The sequence below is a fragment of the Argentina anserina genome, chromosome 6 (assembly GCF_933775445.1).
Source record: "Argentina anserina chromosome 6, drPotAnse1.1, whole genome shotgun sequence".
Taxonomy (NCBI): domain Eukaryota; kingdom Viridiplantae; phylum Streptophyta; class Magnoliopsida; order Rosales; family Rosaceae; genus Argentina; species Argentina anserina.
In genome coordinates this window covers 33,092,544-33,113,441 of record NC_065877.1, presented here as the reverse complement: position 1 = coordinate 33,113,441, position 20,898 = coordinate 33,092,544, and the positions used below count along the sequence as shown (strand labels likewise).

Below are 20,898 nucleotides of genomic sequence, written 5' to 3'. Positions count from 1 at the left end.
CACGTAAAAGAGGCACTATCAAATCAGTAAATGTAGTTTCAGCTTCTCAATTTATACGTACTCACCCCTTTTTCCATGGAACCACAAAAGCGAATCGCTCGAGTCCTGTGACTTCTTTCTGCGTCGCACCTGAAATCCAGGAAACTTGTATTTCATGTGAACCCTGTCCTGAGTCTCTTCTCTCTCACACTACTGACTCCTGTGATTTGCTTCAATACCACGTTCTTTCTTCCTTCATTCGCTTGCTTCTTCCTCGGCCTCTATATATTCATCTTCTTCATCCTCCTGTTGTTACCATTATCCATACTTTCACGGAGCCTTGCTTTGTCTAGCTTCGCATAGCTAATTAAGCAGTTGTTGTTCACAGAAAGAAATAGCCATGAAGGGTCGGAAAGATGTTGTCATTGCAGTTCTCCTTGTACTTCTTTTAGTTCCAGCTGCCATGTCTGCTAGGCACCTAGCTCGCCCTCACTCACGTATGTATCTCTATATGAAGAAATACTCTACTTCCTTTTTAACTTGATCCACCAAAACTATGCGACTGAAGAAAACCATGTAATCTCACTAATCTGTAGGTTTCCTGGTTTGAGTTATGTGACTTTTAACAACTTCGTAATTTCATAATGCAGGTCATGTGCGTCATTTGCGTTCTTCATCTGCACTATCAAAAAGTACTACTACAACTACAACATCTACAAAAGATCATCAGGGTGCTCACGTAGCTGCAGGACAGTTTTTCAGAAAGGGGCCGGACACACTTCAAGTGGCAGGCTCGTCGTTACCAGACTGTTCACACGCCTGCGGATCTTGCACGCCATGTCGACTGGTGATGGTGAGCTTCGTTTGCGCATCGATAGAGGAAGCCGAGACTTGTCCCATGGCTTACAAGTGCATGTGTAATAACAAGTCTTATCCCGTACCGTAATTAAACGTGATCTTCATCAATGAACTGATCGATCCAATGTCAATTGTAGGCACGCAGTTAAGTTAGCTAGCTAGTTAGAGTAGTAAACACTAACATAGTAGTGTTGATCCTTCTGTGTTTGCTTCTAGGCTTTCTTTTTGGCGTCCATGCCAGTTTCTTTTCTCCATTGTGTAATCAGAGAGAGCGCTTTTATAGCTTCTTACTAGTAAATGGTTCGAATTGTACTTCATTCGAAATTAGCAATTACCGGGATAATTTTGCACGTCTCCGATTTTTCTGATCAAACTTACATGTCTTAGATCCTATACTACAAATTCTTCAACTAATTAGCTAGCTAGGCACGCGTACGCATAACTACAAATAGTGGGTGCCGGCCAGGAGGTTGTCATCGTCAGATCGTCTCAGTATGTCCATTAATACAGTAGTCTTGATGAATCAAATAGTGGCATGTTTATGCATATTTGTGGGAGTCAGAATGACCTTAATTATCAGGTTCAACTAACGCGCGTGTAATTAACAATGCTCTCAATTAATACATGACACACAATTGGAGACGAGAAAATGCCACTCAACACACCAATATAAGGCATCATGTAATATGTATTCAATCGTACATACGCACGTATATTAGGTTTAACGTTACAGTATCATTATTCAATACAAATGTAATAAGTACTCTAAACAATATAGCAACAATCCATTGTCGTCAATCGCTGAGAAGGGATCTTTTATAAAATGGCTGACCATTGTAGCAACAATCCATTGTCGTCCAGCGGTTAGGATATCTGGCCCCGGCAATGGAACCCGTTATATACGGGTGGGTTAAAATATATCCCTAGTACTCGATAGCTACGTTGTAGCCTAGTTTACAGGGAAGTGATTTGTTTCATAGCCATTGATAGAGGAAGACACAACACTGCTTTCCTAAACAGACTTTTTCATTCTCAGCAAACATAATGTCTTCTTCTTCTAACAATCTTGCTCCCTCTAATTTCTTCTTCCAGTGGATCCCGCCGCTAATCCACCACAATCAACATCATAACCATCACCACCACCAGAGCCAACATGTGTCCTCAGACGCCAGAGTACGTACTTCTCCAATGGCAGCTGTAATGTTATATTGTCTTGTATGCATGCCAATGTTCATGAGGCAGAAGCAGACCTCACTTCTTAATCAAATCTTTAATTATTTCTGTAATTGCTTAGACCTTTAATTTACACCGTAATTGTGCAAATAAATATCCTTTAATGGTGCCATTAATTGCATAGACCTTTCATTTGCTTTGACTTTGTCTGTCTCTCCAAAGAAAAGCTGGACAAATTTGAGGGTGAATCATAGGGGAATAAGAACATGAGCTGGGAGCAATCATTTGTTATGATGTACCAGTACGGGTACAGATATGGGATACGGATACGGGTACGGCATGATACATGGACACGTTTTTTTCTAAAATGTAGCGTTTTAGATACGTTTTGTAAAATAATATTTAATATATATATATATAATAAATTCTAAAATTTGATAAAAATAAGCAATTAGAAATTTATAACAACTAAATTTCATCAATTTTACAATAAACAAATTTATAACCCTATTTGAGTTTCCCCTAGAAAGCCAATGCAGCTTAAAACCAATCTATGAAACACTGAATGTATCACCAAACCAATCAACTAAATGAAACACCAAAAACCCTAACACATGTTTCCTAACCAAACTCAATATTTATCAAATACAAAGAAAACCAACCATCATATGCAGCTATAACAACATTTCAAGAAACACAATGCTAACACAACTATGACAGACCCATAACCAGTTACAGAAACCCCTCAATACAATTATAATTTCCATAAAACAAACAAGCATCAAACTTTCCATAACCCATCAAACTTGAAAAAGCTCAGGAATTGTAAAAAAAAACCACACCTAGCACTAGGAGCCCTCTTGGGAATCTCAGGCTCAAGCTCAACCAGCAAACCCAGGAAGCCATTGAACCGTTCAAACGTGACATGAGCAACATGCCTCACATTACTAGGCCAGCCAATCTCCATGTTGGAAATCCTAGCCCTTTCAGCACTAGTAGTACAACTCCATGTACATAACAAACCAGAGTTGTACCTTTTTCCAGAGAGAGAGAGAGAGAATATGAGGTTCAATTGAAAGGGAAGGGAATCCTTTACGGGGTGAAGTGACTGAAGTCTTGGACTCTTGGTATCAAATTTATATCTTTAAAACAATGAAACGGTTGAAGGGAAAAAGAAGTAGAAGAGAGATAGGTTTTATCAATCTTTAAATGACAATTTTAACCTTGAACGTATCCAAATCGTATCCGGACCGTATCTGATTATTTGACTATGCAGTACATAGTTGGGATATGTTTTTTCATCAATGGATACGTGTATATGGCATATCCAGACCATACCCGTATCTAATACGGGTACGATACAGACATACCTATATTTTGCCGTATACATGCTTTATAGATCATTTGCCACCCTTTTTGTTTTGGTTTTTTATTCTTTTGCTTTCGGTTAAAAGGGTGAAAGATTTTCTCTTTCTCTTGATTTGGACCCCCTCATGAGATTAAGGAGGCGTAGGAAGTTCTATCCTTCTTGCGCGTTCATCCACCAAGTAAACTCTATCATCTCTCTCCTTAATTAGTCTGTATGTATGTCTGGGAATTTTCTTTTGATCTGCGTCTCTGTGTATGAAGTAAGTTATATATTGAACATTAGCTAAAATCTAGCGCTAGGAGCAAGGTTTAATTGTAACCATATATTATGTGTGTCTTGTACATGGAATTGGTTCATTTTTGATAATGAATGAGCTATTTCTCATTGTTATATATGTAAAACGTTCTGGTGTAATCGATAGCTGGTCTGTTTTTTAGAGTATCTATTTTTGTCAGCTATTTACATATGTTGAAAGCTTTCAATTTGATTTTGTGCTACATTATATACATGATATAGTTTTTTAAATGGTTGTTTTTGTTAAGGTGTTCTTCATGCTTTTAGCTTCCAAATGAGTGGAATCCTTTATATATATGCTACCTCGTGTGTGAGGTTTGTCTGCTGTGCAGCGCTGCATACCATACATTCTGAATCGGACGGTGGATAGATGGTGTCTTGAAATGCACGTGGGGTGTGTGGGATGTATGAATGGTGAATTAGGGCCGCTGCACGCATACAGCGTTGTAGCATAGAATTTTCCCTCGTGTGTGCGGCAGTTTATGAATACCGAAAGGCATGTTCAAATATCAAATGTAGGTTGATGATGATGAGATTTATTGGACACAGAAGAGCAAAAGCAGTAAGCAGTTGGGGCAACGTGGTTCCAATCGTGTGATACCACAGTTAGTTCAATGTTTTTGTGAGTAGACTTGATCTTTGTTTTTCCATTTCTCCCATTATATGCTTAGTTCAGTTCTCCTGTTTCCCTCCTCACTACTAGATAGATTTCAAAGTTCCTTTTCTCATGTCATGAGAGTTTCATTGGCCTATTTCTGGGAGACTAAGTATATTATATTACACTAATCAGTGTTTATGGTGATAGTTAATGCTATGGTTGGACCACGATCATGGGCAGGACTCTTTAGCCGATTAAGCAACAGAAGTAGTGAAAAGTATGTTGACTACCCTCTGAGTCCTATGCAGGTAAATTTTTCTGTGATCAATCTTATTTCAAGCTGTACGATTTTAACTTTTGCTTCTGATGTGCCTCATATTAATGAAAGCAATTATGTAGCACTGACTGACACCGATACGGACACTGCGACACGGCACGACACCGCGACACGTCAAATCTAAAAAACATAGATCTCGACACGACGTCGACACGGAAATTTATATAAAATTTAATATATTTATTAATGCATAAAAAATATATATAACACATGAAATAATGTCAAATTAAAGTTTCAAGTTCATTCCATTACATAACAATTAAAAACAAATAAATCTAAGAAAAGAATAAAGGAAAAAACAATGGGATTGATACAAAATTTGGGTTTTTTTCTGTTTATTTTTCATTTTTCTGTTTTTATAATGTAAAATGATGACATGACATGTCGGAATTATGATGTGGCATGTCGGTCAAAATATCGGGGAAGTGTAAAAAAAGTCAATATTGATGACACGCCACGTGGAGTGTCGGACACGGTGTCAGGAAGTGTCGGGCCGTGTCGGAGTGTCGAACACTTCGACATTCCCACCTTAGAAGTGTCGGTGCTACATAGGAAAATAAGCATCCTTTTATTCAATTAACTTGAACTACTTGTATATATATCTACTTGTACAGATATATGTAACTCACCGTAGTCTGCAAGTTTTGACATATTGATTGAAGGCATGCGTTTCAAATTTATTGATTTTGCTGGTTTTTTCTCTATTACCATAAACTACAGCCACATATATCTTCAACTTTGTCTTTGATCTAGTCATGAAGACTTATCTACTGAAAATTTCAGCTGGGGGGTTCAATATGTGTTTTTCATGTGGACAGGAACTGAGACTTTTAAGGCTTCAAGAACGACTACAAGTACCTTTTGACGAGACACGCCCTGATCATCAAGTACGTATATTCTTCATGCTGTTTCTAAATGATCTTTTTAAGATCCTTTGTCCACTGTTATCTTGTTTCAATTTGATTACAGCTATGTTTAAATGTGATGACCTGTCTCTGATAAACATATGTCATTATGGGTCTTACTTAGCTGATTTTTTAGGAAGATCCTGTTATCAATTTGATACTTATAATGATCTCTTTAATAGAAGGATTCGAAGGGCCTAACATTACATCTGTTCTCTTGCTTTTTGTTTCTGTATCATTGATTAAACTTATGATCCTATATTCATATCAGGAAGTGTTGAAAGCATTTTGGCATGCTGCCTATCCAGATGTTGCTCTCAGTGGTTTGATCTCTGACCAATGGAAGGAGATGGGATGGCAAGGTCCTAATCCATCAACTGACTTTAGGTATAGCATTCTATTTCTTACATTTTACATAAACATTTGAAGTTTTTGAACAAACAGAAAAGGTTTAAAAAAAACAGATTCACATGGAAATTATGTTGGAGATGAGAGATCCCACATCTAAGAAGTGACAAAGAAAATAAAGCTTATAAGTGAGTGGATAATAACCAATTGTACGGAGGCCTTTTGTGATTAAAACTCAACACCTGTGAGGTGGCTATATTGGGACAATATCGGTACAGTTGGTCCACGGGCCACGCTTGTCGCTGTTTAACATGGTATCAGAGCGGGTCCCTCTCCAGTCGCGCCTCCAATCTTTCGTGGGCCCGAGTTGGGTGCCACTTTGTCATACCATCGGAGGATTTCCGATTGGATGACCACTAAGTGTCGTTGGTTACTGGACCTTAGTTTCTTTCATCCCAGTATGTGGGATGTTAATCTGTCACGTGCAAACCTAAAAATTAGGTTGCACGTGAGGTGGCGTGTTGGAGAGGAGAGATCCCACATCTAAGAAGTGACAAAGAAAATAAAGCTTATAAGTAAGTGGATAATAACCAATTGTACCGAGGCATTTTGTGATTAAAACCTAACACCTGTGAGGTGGCTAAGGTGGGACAATATCGGTACAGTTGGTCCACGGGCCACGCTTGTCGTTGTTTAACAAATTATGCCTCCATGCTTGAGACAATGTATCTTGTATCACATTTTCTCTTTATCTTATGGTGAAATGATATCTTCAGGAGCTGCGGTGTTATTGCCCTTGAGAACTTGCTGTTCTTTGCCAGAACTTATCCTGTACGCCTCTATCCTGTTCTTTCCCTTCATTATTTCTGCATATTCAAAAGAAGAAGAAGATAAAGTGGTACTAATTTTAAGATTTTCAAAATGAAGTTATCTTTCCGGAGAATATTATTCAAGCAAGGTGGGAGACGAGCAATTTGGGAATATCCATTTGCTGTTGCAGGCATTAATATTTCATTTATGTTGATTCAATTGCTGGATCTTTGGTCAAGTTTGTCAACAAGTTTAAGCATTATCCTAGACTTGTCTTATAATGTTCATAGCAATTTAGGGTTTAGTAGGTTAAATTGTTACTGATATAATGTTACCCTGCAGCAAGACCAAGTCGTCTTCCTGGGATGAATTTTGTGAAGTTATTGGGAGGTAAAGAAATTTTCACCTCACAGTATAAGGCTGTGATCGAGGATTGACTATGTATAATGTTGTGATATTGAACCAGCTGAATCTAATACTTATGATATGCTTGCAGAAGATGAAGCTGCCTTTGATGTACTATTTTGTATAGCTTTCGAAATGGTGGATGCTCAATGGCTTGCTATGAATGCATCCTACATGCAGTTTAATGTAACCTCTCAACAAACACAAAACAAGATTTTTTTTTTTTTCAATTTCTTTCATCATTATTAGAACTTGGAATTTCCGGATCCTGAATCTGGTGCACATTGAATTCTTGATTTTAGCTGATCAGCTAAACAGACGACTAACTCATGGGGCTTTTGAATCCTTCAGGTTGTTCTGCAAGCAACGCGGGAGCAGTTGGAAAGATAACTATCTTTAGAAGATACACATAGAATACAAGATTTACCAGCATATAATCTGCTGTACCAGTAGCTTTTTTGGTAGTACATAAACACATTAGCATTGTACTTGGACTCTAAACAATTTCAATGAATTTAAAGGTTGTTTCCGTTGGATATAATTGTTCGGTAATCGTATTTTAATCTTTAGCATATAAATTACTACTAGAAAAATCGGCAATTTCACTGGGAAAGTGTCTTCATGGATTCTCAAGCCTCATTTGTTTCGCAGAAAGTAACTATTAGAAAGGAAAACTATTCCTTTCTTGTGTTTGATATGCAGCAGGAAAATAATTATGTCACGACTCCGAAATTTTAAGTATAAAACTCGAAAATCGAAGCTATGAAAAACTCTAAAATAATCTCAATAAATAGAAATCATCTTTTTCGTTACAGCGTATCGTTACTGAGTTCATAGAGCATCTCAGTCAAATTGATTATTACAAAACCAACATATAATTCAAGCATTATATCTAATGGAAATGTAAAATCCTCTCAATTCTCACCACAAAATAAAACAAGGAAACTTCGAACTCTTCAGAGTAGTCCTCTAATTCTACTAATCCACATCTGAAGAACTATCCCCTATACCATCGAATAGGTGCACCGGGATTGTAAACACAAACCCGATAAGCTTTGTAGCTCGTATGAGTAAATCAACAATATAACTCGCATAGAAATATAACAAAAAAATACTGAAAATATTTAATTATAAATGTACTCATGAGTCACAGGACGGCCCATCTGGTTGTCCAATAATATTTGAAATATAAGTGCTCATGAGAAATCGGGCAACCCATCTGTTTACCTAATTACATTTACAATACGGGTACCCATGAGGCCCAAGTACTCATCTGTTACCCCTCAAGTAGTACACAGTCAGACATTGGGCAACCATCTGCTACCCAATATCCAAAAATATGGGTACTCATAAGCCAGTACACCGACAGACATACTAGAGCTCTAACTGAATCGTAACCGTCGCCCGGTCAAGGCTAGGTTCCGACATGCCAACACGTTCGAAGACAGAAAAACGTTTTAACATAACTCAAGTTAAAACCACATACAATACATTCCTCACATGTTATTGTACAAAAAGACAAGTTATTCATGCTTAAATAAAATAAATATCAGTGCGATAAATAAACTCAGTTGGAAATGGAAATGTGATAGTATATAATATAGCAAATCATATATATGTATCGATTTTACCATTTATATACATACACAACCCACTATATCATATACATATCATAGTTCGATCTTTTAAAATAAAGCGTAACGATGAATCACCACAAAAAATAGACTTATCGTAGTGAGATTTACTCACCTTATTTTCCTGAGCGTATTTTCCACAATACTGAAAGTAATTCCTTCACTTGATTAATCGATCACCTAGATTGAATAAGAAGTGATTAGAAATGGTACATAAAACCTCAAATGCCGAAACAATACTAATGTTTTACTGTTCAGCAATTTTGGGTTTTAACGAAATCACTGTTCACGTAAAAAATACTATTCACGTATTACTGTTCATGTATTACTTTTCATATACGTACTGTTTACATATTACTTTTCATATACATACTGTTTACGTATTACTTTTCATATACGAACTATTCAATCGTAAATACTGTTTAAGTAAATACTAATTACCGATGTACTTTTTAGAAAAATACTTTTACAATTACCGTACGTAAATTACATTTTACATTTATTGTACGTAAATTAATTTTACATTTAATGTACATAAATTACTGTTTTGGAAATCACTGTTCACGCGCCGCCGTACGTGGTGGCGCGTGGGGTTCACGCGCCTCCCCACAATGGCAGCGCGTGGCTTGCCCACCACTGCCGAAAATCTCTCATTTCTTCTTCTCCTCCCTTCTACGGCCCAACGCCGCCTCCCTACACCTCAACAACCTCCCACGCGCCGCCACAGACGGCGACAAACGCTCATCCTCCTCCCCCTCCGAAACCAACTCCGATTACAACAAATTCAACATCAAAATCGTAGCACGCAAGGAGAGGGATGTTTTCGTACCTAAATAGGGCCCTAGGACCGACGGGAAGTCGTCGGAGGAGATCGAGACGTCGCCGGTGATCGGTTTCGTGGTGGATTCGAAGCACAACGTGATTCGGCCCTAAATCGATTACAGATGGCACCGGGGGTGAGGATCGGCGGTGAGATGCTATCCTCCGAGCGCTTGCGTCGCCGAAGAAGAGGCTTGGACGGCGACGAGTTGCAGGAGCTTTGAATCGTCGGAGGAGCTTCGGCGTGGCGAACGGCAGCGTGTAACGTTCAGGGGTGGGAGCTGGAGGTCATGCGGCGCCTTTGGGATCGACGGTAAGGGCCATAGTGGCCGGTGAGGTGAGATCGCCGGAGGCGGTTTTTTTGAGAGAGAGAGAGAGAGAGAGAGTCTCGGAGTCGAGGGGGAGGGTTGCGGGGAGAGAGGAGAGAGGAGAGAGAGAGAGAGAGAGAGAAATTGAGAGAGAGAGAGAGAGCGAGAAATTTCTATATTTGGAAACTAGGGTTTCCAATCATCTCCTTTTAAACTCTTTTCCGAAATCGGAAACTCACTTCCGGCGCTAATAACTTTCACATACGATGTCCGATTAGGACACGTGACGTGTACACGAAATCGTATCGATGACCTCTATAACTTTCGTGCAGGAAGTTTTCAGAAATGAGCGACGGCGTAAAAGTCGACTCTCGCGTCGCGGAATTGTAACGTTTTTCCAATTTAGCTTTTCCGAATACGGTTCCGTTTTCGATTCAACATCGTCGTGAAGCGAAAAAAAGTGACTTATGATATTTACTGAGTTTATAAATTTCTACAAATTCAAACAAATTGAACCCGAAAAAAAATCGGGTCATTACAAATTACTTTTTTGTTATAAGAGAAAAAAGCTATGAAGCACAGACACGTGCTATGGGCACTGTATTGCGTGTCTGACACGGACACGCTCGGAAATGCGTGGACACGCTCGGACACACGAACTGACTTTGGACACGGCCTAGACACGCGAGTATCCGAATCGGACACATGGACACGCACCAACTCATAATAAAAGTGAAAGTGCTTATGATGGAATCGAACCTTGGTCATCCAAAGCACTCAACAACTCCTTAACCATTCCAATAGATTCAGTTTTTGTTATATTTATGCACACTTTAATATATATATATATATATATATAAGGAGAGAAACTTGTGATAAAAATAAAAATGCTTGTGGTGGGATTCGAACCTTGGTTATCCAAGGTACTTATCAAGTCCTTAGTCATTCTAATAAGTTATGTTTTCATCATTTTAATGCACACTTTGACATATATATACATCTAAAATTCTAAATATTTTCAAATTTATAAAATAATTTTTTTAATAAATATATATACTAAAAATAATATTTAATTAACGTGTTCACCACGTGTCCGTGTCCAAAAAAATTTCTATATGTCGTGTCTACGTATCGAATCGTGTCCATGTCCGTGCTACTTAGGAAAAAAGAGATATCCATCCAAAATCTAATGGAATTACTTTCTCATATTCTTTTCTTGCATTTATTACTTACAATCAATTATATTATTACATCATTTCACAATTTTATTGATATTTTTTCTTATGATATCAAACACCGCGAAGAAAAGTACTCACTTTCCCTTCCCATGAGAAATATCAAGAAATTTACTTTTCCATGGAACAAAATAGGCCTTATAGACTCACATGATGCATATGCATGAGCAACAAAGGCGTAGCTGAAGCGTTTTCGAAAGAGCCTCACCAAAGCGTAAGTCTTATGAATAAATTCATATACTTGTGCATTCATCTTATATGACTATATATATATAACATGATTTGTAACCAAAATAAACATGATAAATGATCATTCATTCATAACAAATACATATCAAAACCATGCAATTAATCAAATCACCTCGCATAATATAAATCAATATATTAAAGTACTAACTAGTCTTGAAATATATTTTTAAAAAAAACAAGAACAATGTTTGATCTAACTTCAAACTTCAAAACCGTCAGCATCATCAATTAGAATATCACTATCTAAATCATCATCCAAAGGTGCATCACCATCACCATCACCTCCAATACCAACACCTTCAATAACATCACTTTCAACACCAACATAGGTTTGGTAGAGGGAGTCTTTCTAAAGTCTCAATTTCAAAACCTAAAAAAAACCCCGTTTTTTAAATGTCTATTAAAAAAAATTTGTCAGGCATTCGCCTTTCATGCCTTGAATGCATTGGAGTGCTCCTAGACAACTAAAGCTAAAGCCTTTTAGCTTACGACTTACGCCTTTTACATCTTAACCCGCAGCACAGGCATGTTTTTAAAACATTGTGCATGAATGAACAATTCTGATAGGACTTGAGCCAACATGTGAAAAGAAATTATATTTTACATCATGTTTATAGAAACATGTTAAAACAAAAACGCACATTTACTATATATTATACGCCGGTGGCCTTTTGAACAGTATACCTACAGTAGTGTATCATTATAGTGAATTACCTATTTTGTCCTCTTTTCTTTCATTGTCTACATAAAAATATACAGTGAAGTTCCGATTTTGCCTCCTTTCTTCTACTGTCTTCTCCTTTCTTCTGCGTCTTTTTTTTTTGCTTCTCTCTAGAAGCCTCACTGTCCTCTTCAATTCTCTCTCTTCTTCTAGAGAGCCTCGCCGCCCTTCTCTTCAATTCTTCGACACTCTCGCACGCCCCACTTAATTTCTTCTCTCACACCGGCAATCAAGCTTTATTCTTAATCTATTTCTCGACAACTTTAGGTTTTCGCCATACCCCATTCCTGGTTATATTAACTGGAAGCCGGCTTGATTTGGACGACCTCCGCCTTTTCAATTTGTGCCTCATCAAGGTTAGGTTCTCCATTAAATTTCAATTTCTTCTTCTGGGTGATTGGTTGCTGCCTGTTTACTGTTGTTGTCTGTGCTTGGAGATGGATTGTAAGAATTTCTGATTCATATGGTGACTATCCCGACTTGATGTCGGCTTTAATGGTTTTATTTGGGTTTGATATTTTGGGTTGTATTGATTTTGTTTCGGACTTAGAGTTGAAATTAATTTCAATTAGTTCATTGTTTGATTAGTTCATGATGATTATTTTGGTTCAATTGAAATCAGTGCTCAAGTCCTCTGATTATACAGTTTGTTTTCCCTGTAAGAAAGTTGATATACATAATGATCCGCCATGTTGGGGTTGTATTTTGGATGTGCTAGAGATACTTAGAGGTGGGAAAAGCTTCTACATTTGTTTACTTAGTATTTAGATGCTTTGAACTTAAAGTAAATGAAAACGCATGATCTTGGATTTGGCCTAAAGTTTAAATGATCCCTGTAGTTTCTTGCATTGAAGGTGATTCTGAATTATGTGTTTTAGTGTTTCTTATCAATTGAAAATTAACTCGATCAATTATTAGATTATCTTAATTGATTTCTTATGTTTTCTATGGATTCTGATATTTGTGTTTTTTTATCTGACTTACAAAGGTTCGCTTTGAATAACTCGGAGCCCACATATATCCTTCTGTTGTTGATGCATTACTGAAGTCTGATCATTATCTGGGAAGTTCATTTTGTGTAAAGCAAACACTGTTTAATTTCATACAGACGTTTAAATCTCTAAGGCATCCAAATCCCATTTTCATATTCGTTCTCAAGTTTGCTTTGTGGAAAGCACAAAGGGAAAGCATTTATGGTTATCCATGTCCAATTCATTATTCTATGATGCCCCATTGTTTTTCCAATGATGCTATTGTCCTCTAACTTTTGACACTGATGTGGAATTTCTCCTACTTCTCTTTAATCTTTATATGAGTAGTTTGTTTGTTTTCTCTATGAGCAGTAACATTTGAGTTCTTTTCTGAGATGACTGCATTTGTAGAATCAAATCTAACAAACAAATCAAGAACAGTTTGCATACAATTGCAAATTCGAAAATACAAGACATGCACACGTCTTCACGTTCATTCTCTAAGTAGGAGATATATAAAAATGCATAGATATTTAAATTCTTACATGAGTTTAATTAGCACATGCACATAGGTATTTGAGGAGATGCCGTAGTAGACTTTTGAGACTGAATCATGTTATGTAGTCATTTCCCACATTGCTTTGATCAGAGTCTGTTAGTGGCTGGACAAAAGCTTTTGGTCATGGATGCTTAAAGATTGGCAGGGAAGAATCCCTTTTGTCATAATTTGGTCCAAAGGAAAAAAAACAGAAAAGAATGTCATTATTGTCTTTATCAGAATGTTGAATTCTTTAGAAAAAAATAAAAATTAAAAGGAGCAACTGGGATACTCTAAATAAGAACAATATAATTGTATGTGGGAATAGGCACATCATGCATTGTAGTGGTAGAATCTTACTAAATATGACTGAAAAACTTAACTTAACTGAGCTTAATTTCTAACACAGTATGGTATCAGTCTATTTACTTGGTTTGTGTTTCATAGGATTCTTTATTTTGTTCTTAAATTATGGTTTTTGTTGTAGGTATGGCGTCTGGACGCCGATGATCTGCAAGAATGAATTTTTTTGAGGAACATGTTTTTGAGAATAATGAAAGCGGCGGTGGAGTTGCAGAACGGGTGGTATAGTTGCAGATCATTAGTTGTGGCTCTAGAGAACCTAGATCTTTGTGTCTAACCGATTTGGGGATGATGCTAGGGGTGTTGTAATTTCATAATGGTTTTGAGGAATTATAAAGAGGTTTGAATTGTTCTGAGTTTGTTTTTTTAAGTTACATATATGAGATGTTACCTGGCTGTAATAAGATGTCTGCTTTGCTCATTGCCATTGGTTAGCAGTAACACAACAAGTTAGATGAGGTGAACTACTATTGTTTTACACCTGAATATATCACATCCTATCATTTGAGGAACTTAACATTATATCATCAGTTTTCTCTGTATTGGCTAAATCATTATATGTGATGATTATCCATTTGTCATGTGGTGTAGAACAAGATCTAAATCATTATCCCTTTGTCACAGGAAAACTGCACATTTCTTCTTTTTGGTCATTTTTGTGGCAACAGACATATGTTGGGTTGCGTTTGCGAAAAGCTGCGGGGTTCGGTGAGGTTAGCTAACTACACTCATAGAATTAAAACAGTTATAACAATTAATGTATATTATATTCTACAACTCAGCAGAAGTGATATTTTACAGTTGTGGTTATTTAGTAGACAGTACTTTTCTTGCAGTTAAAAAGCTTGAGAAAGTTTTGTCCCATAGAGGGAAAGTTTAATTATAACTGAAATCAACAACATTGGCTCTCTGCATTGCATGCACTTGGTTCGGCTATATGGCTATTGGCTACTGCTCTGAGCCTTCACAACAGTATATGCAGTAATTCGTGAATTTCATATTTATGCTCATTCGAAATTTTTTTCTTTGCTTGCTCATACTTTTTTCTTCACAACACAATTACATGTACATGATGATTCAAGATGAACAATGAGGCAAATAGTTTATTTGGTTTAAACAGCGCTTTGATGAGCAATAGAATTTACGAATCTAGAGTAATTTTAATGTTTAGTGACATGGTGGTTAGAGGGATTTTAGATGCAAAGCTTTTTATGTTACTCCAATATAGTTTACACAGTTTCTTTTGTATAAATACTAGACCATTTCATTTTTTTTTACTCAAAGTCCTATCTTCATGTTTTACTCCATTTACTTAGTTTTTAGCAGTGTTAACCCGCAGCAAAGCGCGGGCAAAATGTCTAGTTTACTACATACCAAGGATGAGTCAGGTTAATGAACAGTTCCGGCTCCAGCCAAGCCGTTACCAAAATTCTCATTTTATCCTTCTCTTCACAACTTAATTTTAGCTCAACCTACCTTCGTTCCTCTCATAAAACATACCACCTGGCTTGGCGCGGCTCATTGAATTTCAATAAGAACCTCACACAAGCTAGCACGTTTCAGATCTCCTTCCTCTCCTCTCGCTCTCTGCCGCTTCCGGTCTTGGCCTCAATATTGTACCTATGCTGCTGCGGGGTGACCAGTTGGAGATTGTCAAAGGGAGAATATGGCAATGAGAAGAGGAAAGCAGCCAACGAATCCATTTCTTGCTGGTTGATTGCGTGCGTTCTTTAAATTTGAATTCATAAACTTTCTGATTAGATGAATTGTCAGATTTTGTTAATTTCTTGAGTACTTATCAAATAGTTTGATTATGGTGGGTCTTCCAAATGACTTGGTTTCAGATTTAGGAAACTAATCTCTGCAATTTTAAGTTTTCTTAATCATTCATGGTTCTTTCTTTATCTGATTTCAATGTCAATTTGATTTTGGTATGTTGGGTTTCTGGGTTTTCAGCTTACTATTGGTGCTAGGATAAATGTCAATGTTATTTTGGAAAGCCTTTTATGCATGGGCATGTGGTTCCTGATATGGAGAAATCAAAGTAACATGTAAGAATGAAAAGCATATAAGCATATTCATGGGAATAGCTTTTTGGTGTCTATCGGTATATTTGCTGTGAATATATATGTTGGAAGAGGTTGCTCAAAATGTCTCTGGTGATGAAAAAGAATTATGCAATGAATCTGCTATTTTTCATATGTACTGATCCTACTTTTAAACTCTACTATAATATGCAATGAATATCAATTGTTCGTAGATCTAATATACCAATATACCAAAACTTGGTCACAACTTACTAAAAATATGAAAAAAAATCTTACCAATACGTCTAGTTGCGATTTTTCAATATGATTCCCAATTTCACCTCAATTATACCATAAAATCTTATATGCGTTGTGTATTCATGACCGTGTATGTATATAATTTCCTCTAATCTAAGCAGTTACAATGTATGTGAAAGTACACGTTGTTCACCTAAAATACTACTCTGTAATTATACATTTTTCAAATTGAAATATGTACTGTACATTAGTTATCTTATAATTATAATTTATACTCTAATAACTAAAACCTCCTAGGAGTGGTGGTGGACCAAACGCACCACATCTTATATATTATTGTGACTTTGCAATAAAGATGAGTTTTTAAACTCCATCTATGAGGCCTCTCTATTTTACTTTTCCTCCATGGATACCACTTTTGAAGCGTCGGATCGGTGATGGGAAGGAAGACCAGATGCCTACAAACAAGTAGTCAAATATATGAGTTATTGAGTAATTTTGAAATTAAGACTGATATAAAAAAAAAACATCAGACAGACAATTAATAGTTATAACGGATAAAACCCGCGGCTGGGCCAAACGTGCTTTTCAGTTTTCATGACAAGAATTCCAGTAATATTCTCATCTCTGTAACAAAAAGTGTTTATAATGAAAAATGCTTTTTCCTCAAGTATTTATTAAGTTTGCGGATGAGTGGATGACGTAACTTGATGTAGATATGGCAACCTACATACCAAATAATCCCACTCTAAGTAGATGGTAGGTAGATTATGATTCTAAGCTCAGCTGGTTTAGTTCCTCGTTCTGTAGCTATAGCTGCTCGATGTTGTCGTGCCGATATATCAACTGTGAAGTTAACAATCACATCCATGCTTCAAAAGTTTTAGAGAATTACTAATTCATGTTAAACGTTGCAAAGATAAGGGTTTATGGTCAGCTCCCAGCATATTAATTTCCATTACATTTACTTGATGAGAAGTATCTTAAAAACAGGCTTATTATATGTAAGAATGATAATGGTGGCCATTTTAGTAAAATTTTAGCATGTGTAAACAGTTACGTTTCACTTATTTCTTAACACCCGTTTTTCTCGTATACCTAATAAATTAAGTACTTAATATGGGTGGCGGATTTTTATGTTACTAACTTTATGGATTTCTTCTGATCATGTCATTCTTTGAATTATTACTAAATTTACTTTTTTAGGTGATGGCAATATATATCGGGGGGGGGGGGGGGGGGGGGGGGGTTAGCTCAGGACACCATTCCGATCTTTATATAAATGGTAGAACTCTTGTTTCCACAAAGATCGAAAACTTGAAATGGAAGCAGCTACGGAATTGGATGAAGCAACTCTAAGAGGCCAAGCAGATGTATGGAAGTACATGTTCGGCTTTGCCGATTCCATGGCTTTGAAATCTGCCGTGGAGCTCCGCATACCAGATATCATACACTCTCATGGTCATGCATTGCCTTTGTCTGAAATAGCCTCCTCCATCGACTCTTCTTCACCCGGTCCCGACATCGCATGCCTCTCTCGCATCATGCGGTTGCTGGTCCGCCGGAAAATCTTCACCGCACATCATGATGGTGAAGATTCCGGGGAAACTCTCTACGGATTGACTCCCTCATCGAGATGGCTCTTGCGTGACGCAGAGCTCACGTTAGCTCCGATGCTCCTCATGGAGAATGATGCTACTCTGATGGCTCCATGGCACTGTTTCAGCCAGTGCGTCAAGCAAGGTGGCTCATGTGCTTTCGAGAAAGCGCATGATCGAAATATATGGCAATTCTTCTCTGAAAACCCTGAGTTCAACCGATTGTTCAACGACGGCATGGCGTGTACTGCTAAGATTACGATGAAAGCGATATTGTCTGGATATAAGGGTGGGTTTGATGACGCTGCAACACTGGTGGATGTAGGTGGTGGGACTGGAAGCGCAGTGGCAGAGATTGTGAAGGCGCATCCCAGCGTGAAGGGCATCAACTTTGACCTACCACATGTAGTTTCAACAGCGCCGGAGTACCATGGGGTGTCGCATGTTGGAGGTGACATGTTTGCTGAGGGTAGTATTCCAAACGCTGATGCAATTTTTATGAAGGTAATTCAAAAGCAGCACTAGAAAATGGTTCTTGAACTAGTATTTGTTTGATTAATTATCACACTAACACATGCTACTCGATCTTGGACGAAAATGCAGTGGATTATGCACGACTGGAGCGACAACGATTGCGCGAAGATATTGAAGAATTGTCGGAAGGCAATACCAGAGAGATCTGGCAAGGTGATTATTGTGGACATCATTCTGGAGTCAAATGGTGCTGGCATGTTTGACGACGCAGGCTTGGTGTTTGATCTGTTAATGATTGCACACACCTCAGGTGGAAAGGAGAGGACTGAGAGTGAATGGAAGAAGATATTGGAACAAGCTGGCTTCCCTCGCTACAAAATCATCAAAATTCCATCTTTACTGTCCATTATTGAGGCATACCCTGTGTGAAAAAAATGAGATCTTAGCAATATTGCTTATGTAGTTATGTTTATCAAATAAATAAATAAATATGTGGTAAATTATGCTATATATGGTGTTTGCTTAGAATCAACTAGGCAATTGAGTAATAACATGTGCAAGTTCGTGGCATATGTGACTCGACTTACCGGTTACGAGTTTTCAGTATCAACGTCAATCAAAAACTTTGTAAACAAGTAAATTAAATGGGTTCGTCTGAAGTACATCGTTATATACCATACAACAAGGGATGAACAGTTGACAGGGGCTGTTAGTTTTTGCACGCAGTAGTGGTGGTGGGATTGTCTGGTCGAATGTGCCGGTGTATATCATACAACAGCGGCGTACGATAGATTTTTCCAAATTAAATAACATAATTCATTGTGCTAGATTCATTCCACACTTTGCCAAACGCTTAGAGCAAAACCCTAAATCCAAAGATAGATTACTATTCACATTTTAAATTACGGTCGTCAGATCAATGACCTTTATTTTAAGGCCCTTGTTGAATTCATTCCTCAGAAAAATTTCAGATCACATGTGCAACATGACAAATAAGCACCACGAGTTATTAGCCCGCACTAATTGCTGGGTGAGGACCAGATCTTACCCTAAGTAGCTAGGTCCCACGTGGACCCCTGTGCTAGCCTAGACCGATCTAAGCCCAGTGGATGGTTTTTTTTGTCCACTCTTCACACCAACCCACCTCTCACACCATTGTGGATTTGCTCTTGCAAGTTAAAATCAAATTCTTAAAGGTATTATTAGTTTATTACAAGTCAAAATCAAAATACTTTAGGATAATAAAACTACCACGCCCTAAATTACAATCTACTCATTCATGGATCACGTTTTAGTGGATGTATCATTTATGTCCTTTCTACACAATTCGTGGGGTTAAGACGTGGACATTTTTGACACTTTAATAATTTAATGTGGGTTAGGGTTGTGAATTGTAATATATAAGGTGTGAATTTCATTGTTTAGATAGTAATTTAGATCTATCAAATAAATTATGGAACACAATTAGATTCGTTAAATTTGTTTTTTTAATCAGGATCACAATATATTTTCAAAGTTTGAAAGACCCAACAACAAAGTTAATTTACGCGCGCTAGAATTCATGTTAGTTAATTTGTTTTACTCAAATGACCAAGAACAAATCAAAATCTAATTAACTTTAATTAGCGTCTGCACTCGGTTTTAGAGTTAATGCATACACCTTAAGACTCTCACCTACTAGATTACTTGTAGTGATTTATGTTGTTTCGTATTGTCTATATCATTATAAATTTATAAGGAACACGTTACAGTATGTTCTTTGAAAATCAAATTTATGAGCGGACAAGTAATGAATCTAACTCTATAATTAAGGAAAAAGAAACAAAAGCATCCTACACCTTTAATTAGAAACGATTGGAAGGAAGGTGGCATATAGGAAGATAGATATACGTCGTTCGGCAGCGCATCAACCATGACGTTGTACTAACTTTTCAGATCCAGTCAAATCACAGTAGGATAGCCTTGCCGGCAGCGGGCATCGATCGATCACCTCTCGCGCCTTATTTCTCTACCACAAATGTGTCTTTCAGACAACCACTGACACAAAAGTGGGGAAACCCAAATCCTTGTGATCAAGAGGCCAACCTGGAAAGAGAGTGCAAAATGACTAGCTGTATTATCAGTTATACTCTGGTACTACAACCCTGGCTTCTTCGTTTTTGGCATAATGGGAATTTTCACAGGAAAAAAAGTCTAATCTGCAAATATAACAATTCAACGTAGCCCATGTTAATATTACACGTCTAAAATCACCACCTAACTAATACATGCACAAAATAAAAAGAAAAAGAAAAAGAGAGAAGCCTCATCATAAATCAAACCAATAACAAGCAAAGAATGGACAAGATATAAATCAAAAATGCAAAATGACAATTATTCAAAAAACTAGATCCGATTTAGGTCAGATCCAGAAGATGAGAAACAAATCTAGAGAGAGAGAGAGAGAGAGAGAGATCCTAACTACACTAACATCAACTTCATTGAGTAACAGAGCTCTCATACTCCAATACAACACGCACAAAAGTACACCACCCGAGCACAACGAACCAATCATCCTTCATCATCAAAACTCTAACTAGCGTCGCCGCACCAGCTCGAAAAATCGATTCATCTTGAAATAGCCAGTT

At 37.3% G+C, this 20,898-nt stretch overlaps 3 protein-coding genes and 1 long non-coding RNA gene across 4 annotated transcripts; all 4 read left to right on the top strand.

Annotated features, from left to right (window-relative positions):
• Positions 1–379: 379 nt before the first annotated feature.
• On the top strand, positions 380–1,007 carry LOC126797349 (protein EPIDERMAL PATTERNING FACTOR 1). Its single transcript, XM_050523990.1, has 2 exons — positions 380–476; positions 630–1,007. Exons 1-2 carry the CDS (start codon positions 380–382, stop codon positions 923–925), a joined length of 393 nt encoding a protein of 130 aa, XP_050379947.1. The 3' UTR covers positions 926–1,007.
• A 3,174-nt stretch (positions 1,008–4,181) lies between these two features.
• LOC126797348 (uncharacterized) lies at positions 4,182–7,466 on the top strand. The gene is made up of 9 exons (XM_050523989.1): positions 4,182–4,295; positions 4,479–4,579; positions 5,427–5,495; positions 5,785–5,900; positions 6,638–6,692; positions 6,789–6,909; positions 7,014–7,061; positions 7,168–7,262; positions 7,428–7,466. Exons 2-9 carry the CDS (start codon positions 4,487–4,489, stop codon positions 7,464–7,466), a joined length of 636 nt encoding a protein of 211 aa, XP_050379946.1. The 5' UTR covers positions 4,182–4,295; positions 4,479–4,486.
• Positions 7,467–12,123: 4,657 nt separating this feature from the next.
• Positions 12,124–14,436, top strand: LOC126799470 (uncharacterized). The gene is made up of 2 exons (XR_007672626.1): positions 12,124–12,398; positions 14,039–14,436. It is a non-coding gene; the product is annotated as an uncharacterized LOC126799470 (long non-coding RNA).
• A 3,085-nt stretch (positions 14,437–17,521) lies between these two features.
• LOC126799903 (xanthohumol 4-O-methyltransferase-like) lies at positions 17,522–18,700 on the top strand. Its single transcript, XM_050527164.1, has 2 exons — positions 17,522–18,301; positions 18,401–18,700. The coding sequence occupies exons 1-2, from the start codon at positions 17,522–17,524 to the stop codon at positions 18,698–18,700; spliced, it is 1,080 nt and encodes a 359-aa protein (XP_050383121.1).
• Positions 18,701–20,898: the final 2,198 nt, after the last annotated feature.

What these genes read in the sequence shown, in the direction of transcription:
- LOC126797349 (XM_050523990.1), top strand. Translation starts at nt 380, where the DNA reads ATGAAGGGTCGGAAAGATGTTGTCATTGCAGTTCTCCTTGTACTTCTT. An exon ending in CCTAGCTCGCCCTCACTCAC is followed by an intron (nt 477 to 629) that starts GTATGTATCTCT and finishes TTCATAATGCAG; the next exon opens with GTCATGTGCGTCATTTGCGT.
- LOC126797348 (XM_050523989.1), top strand. Translation starts at nt 4,487, where the DNA reads ATGGTTGGACCACGATCATGGGCAGGACTCTTTAGCCGATTAAGCAAC. An exon ending in AGACACGCCCTGATCATCAA is followed by an intron (nt 5,496 to 5,784) that starts GTACGTATATTC and finishes TATTCATATCAG; the next exon opens with GAAGTGTTGAAAGCATTTTG. An exon ending in ATTGCTGGATCTTTGGTCAA is followed by an intron (nt 6,910 to 7,013) that starts GTTTGTCAACAA and finishes GTTACCCTGCAG; the next exon opens with CAAGACCAAGTCGTCTTCCT.
- LOC126799903 (XM_050527164.1), top strand. Translation starts at nt 17,522, where the DNA reads ATGGAAGCAGCTACGGAATTGGATGAAGCAACTCTAAGAGGCCAAGCA. An exon ending in CTGATGCAATTTTTATGAAG is followed by an intron (nt 18,302 to 18,400) that starts GTAATTCAAAAG and finishes ACGAAAATGCAG; the next exon opens with TGGATTATGCACGACTGGAG.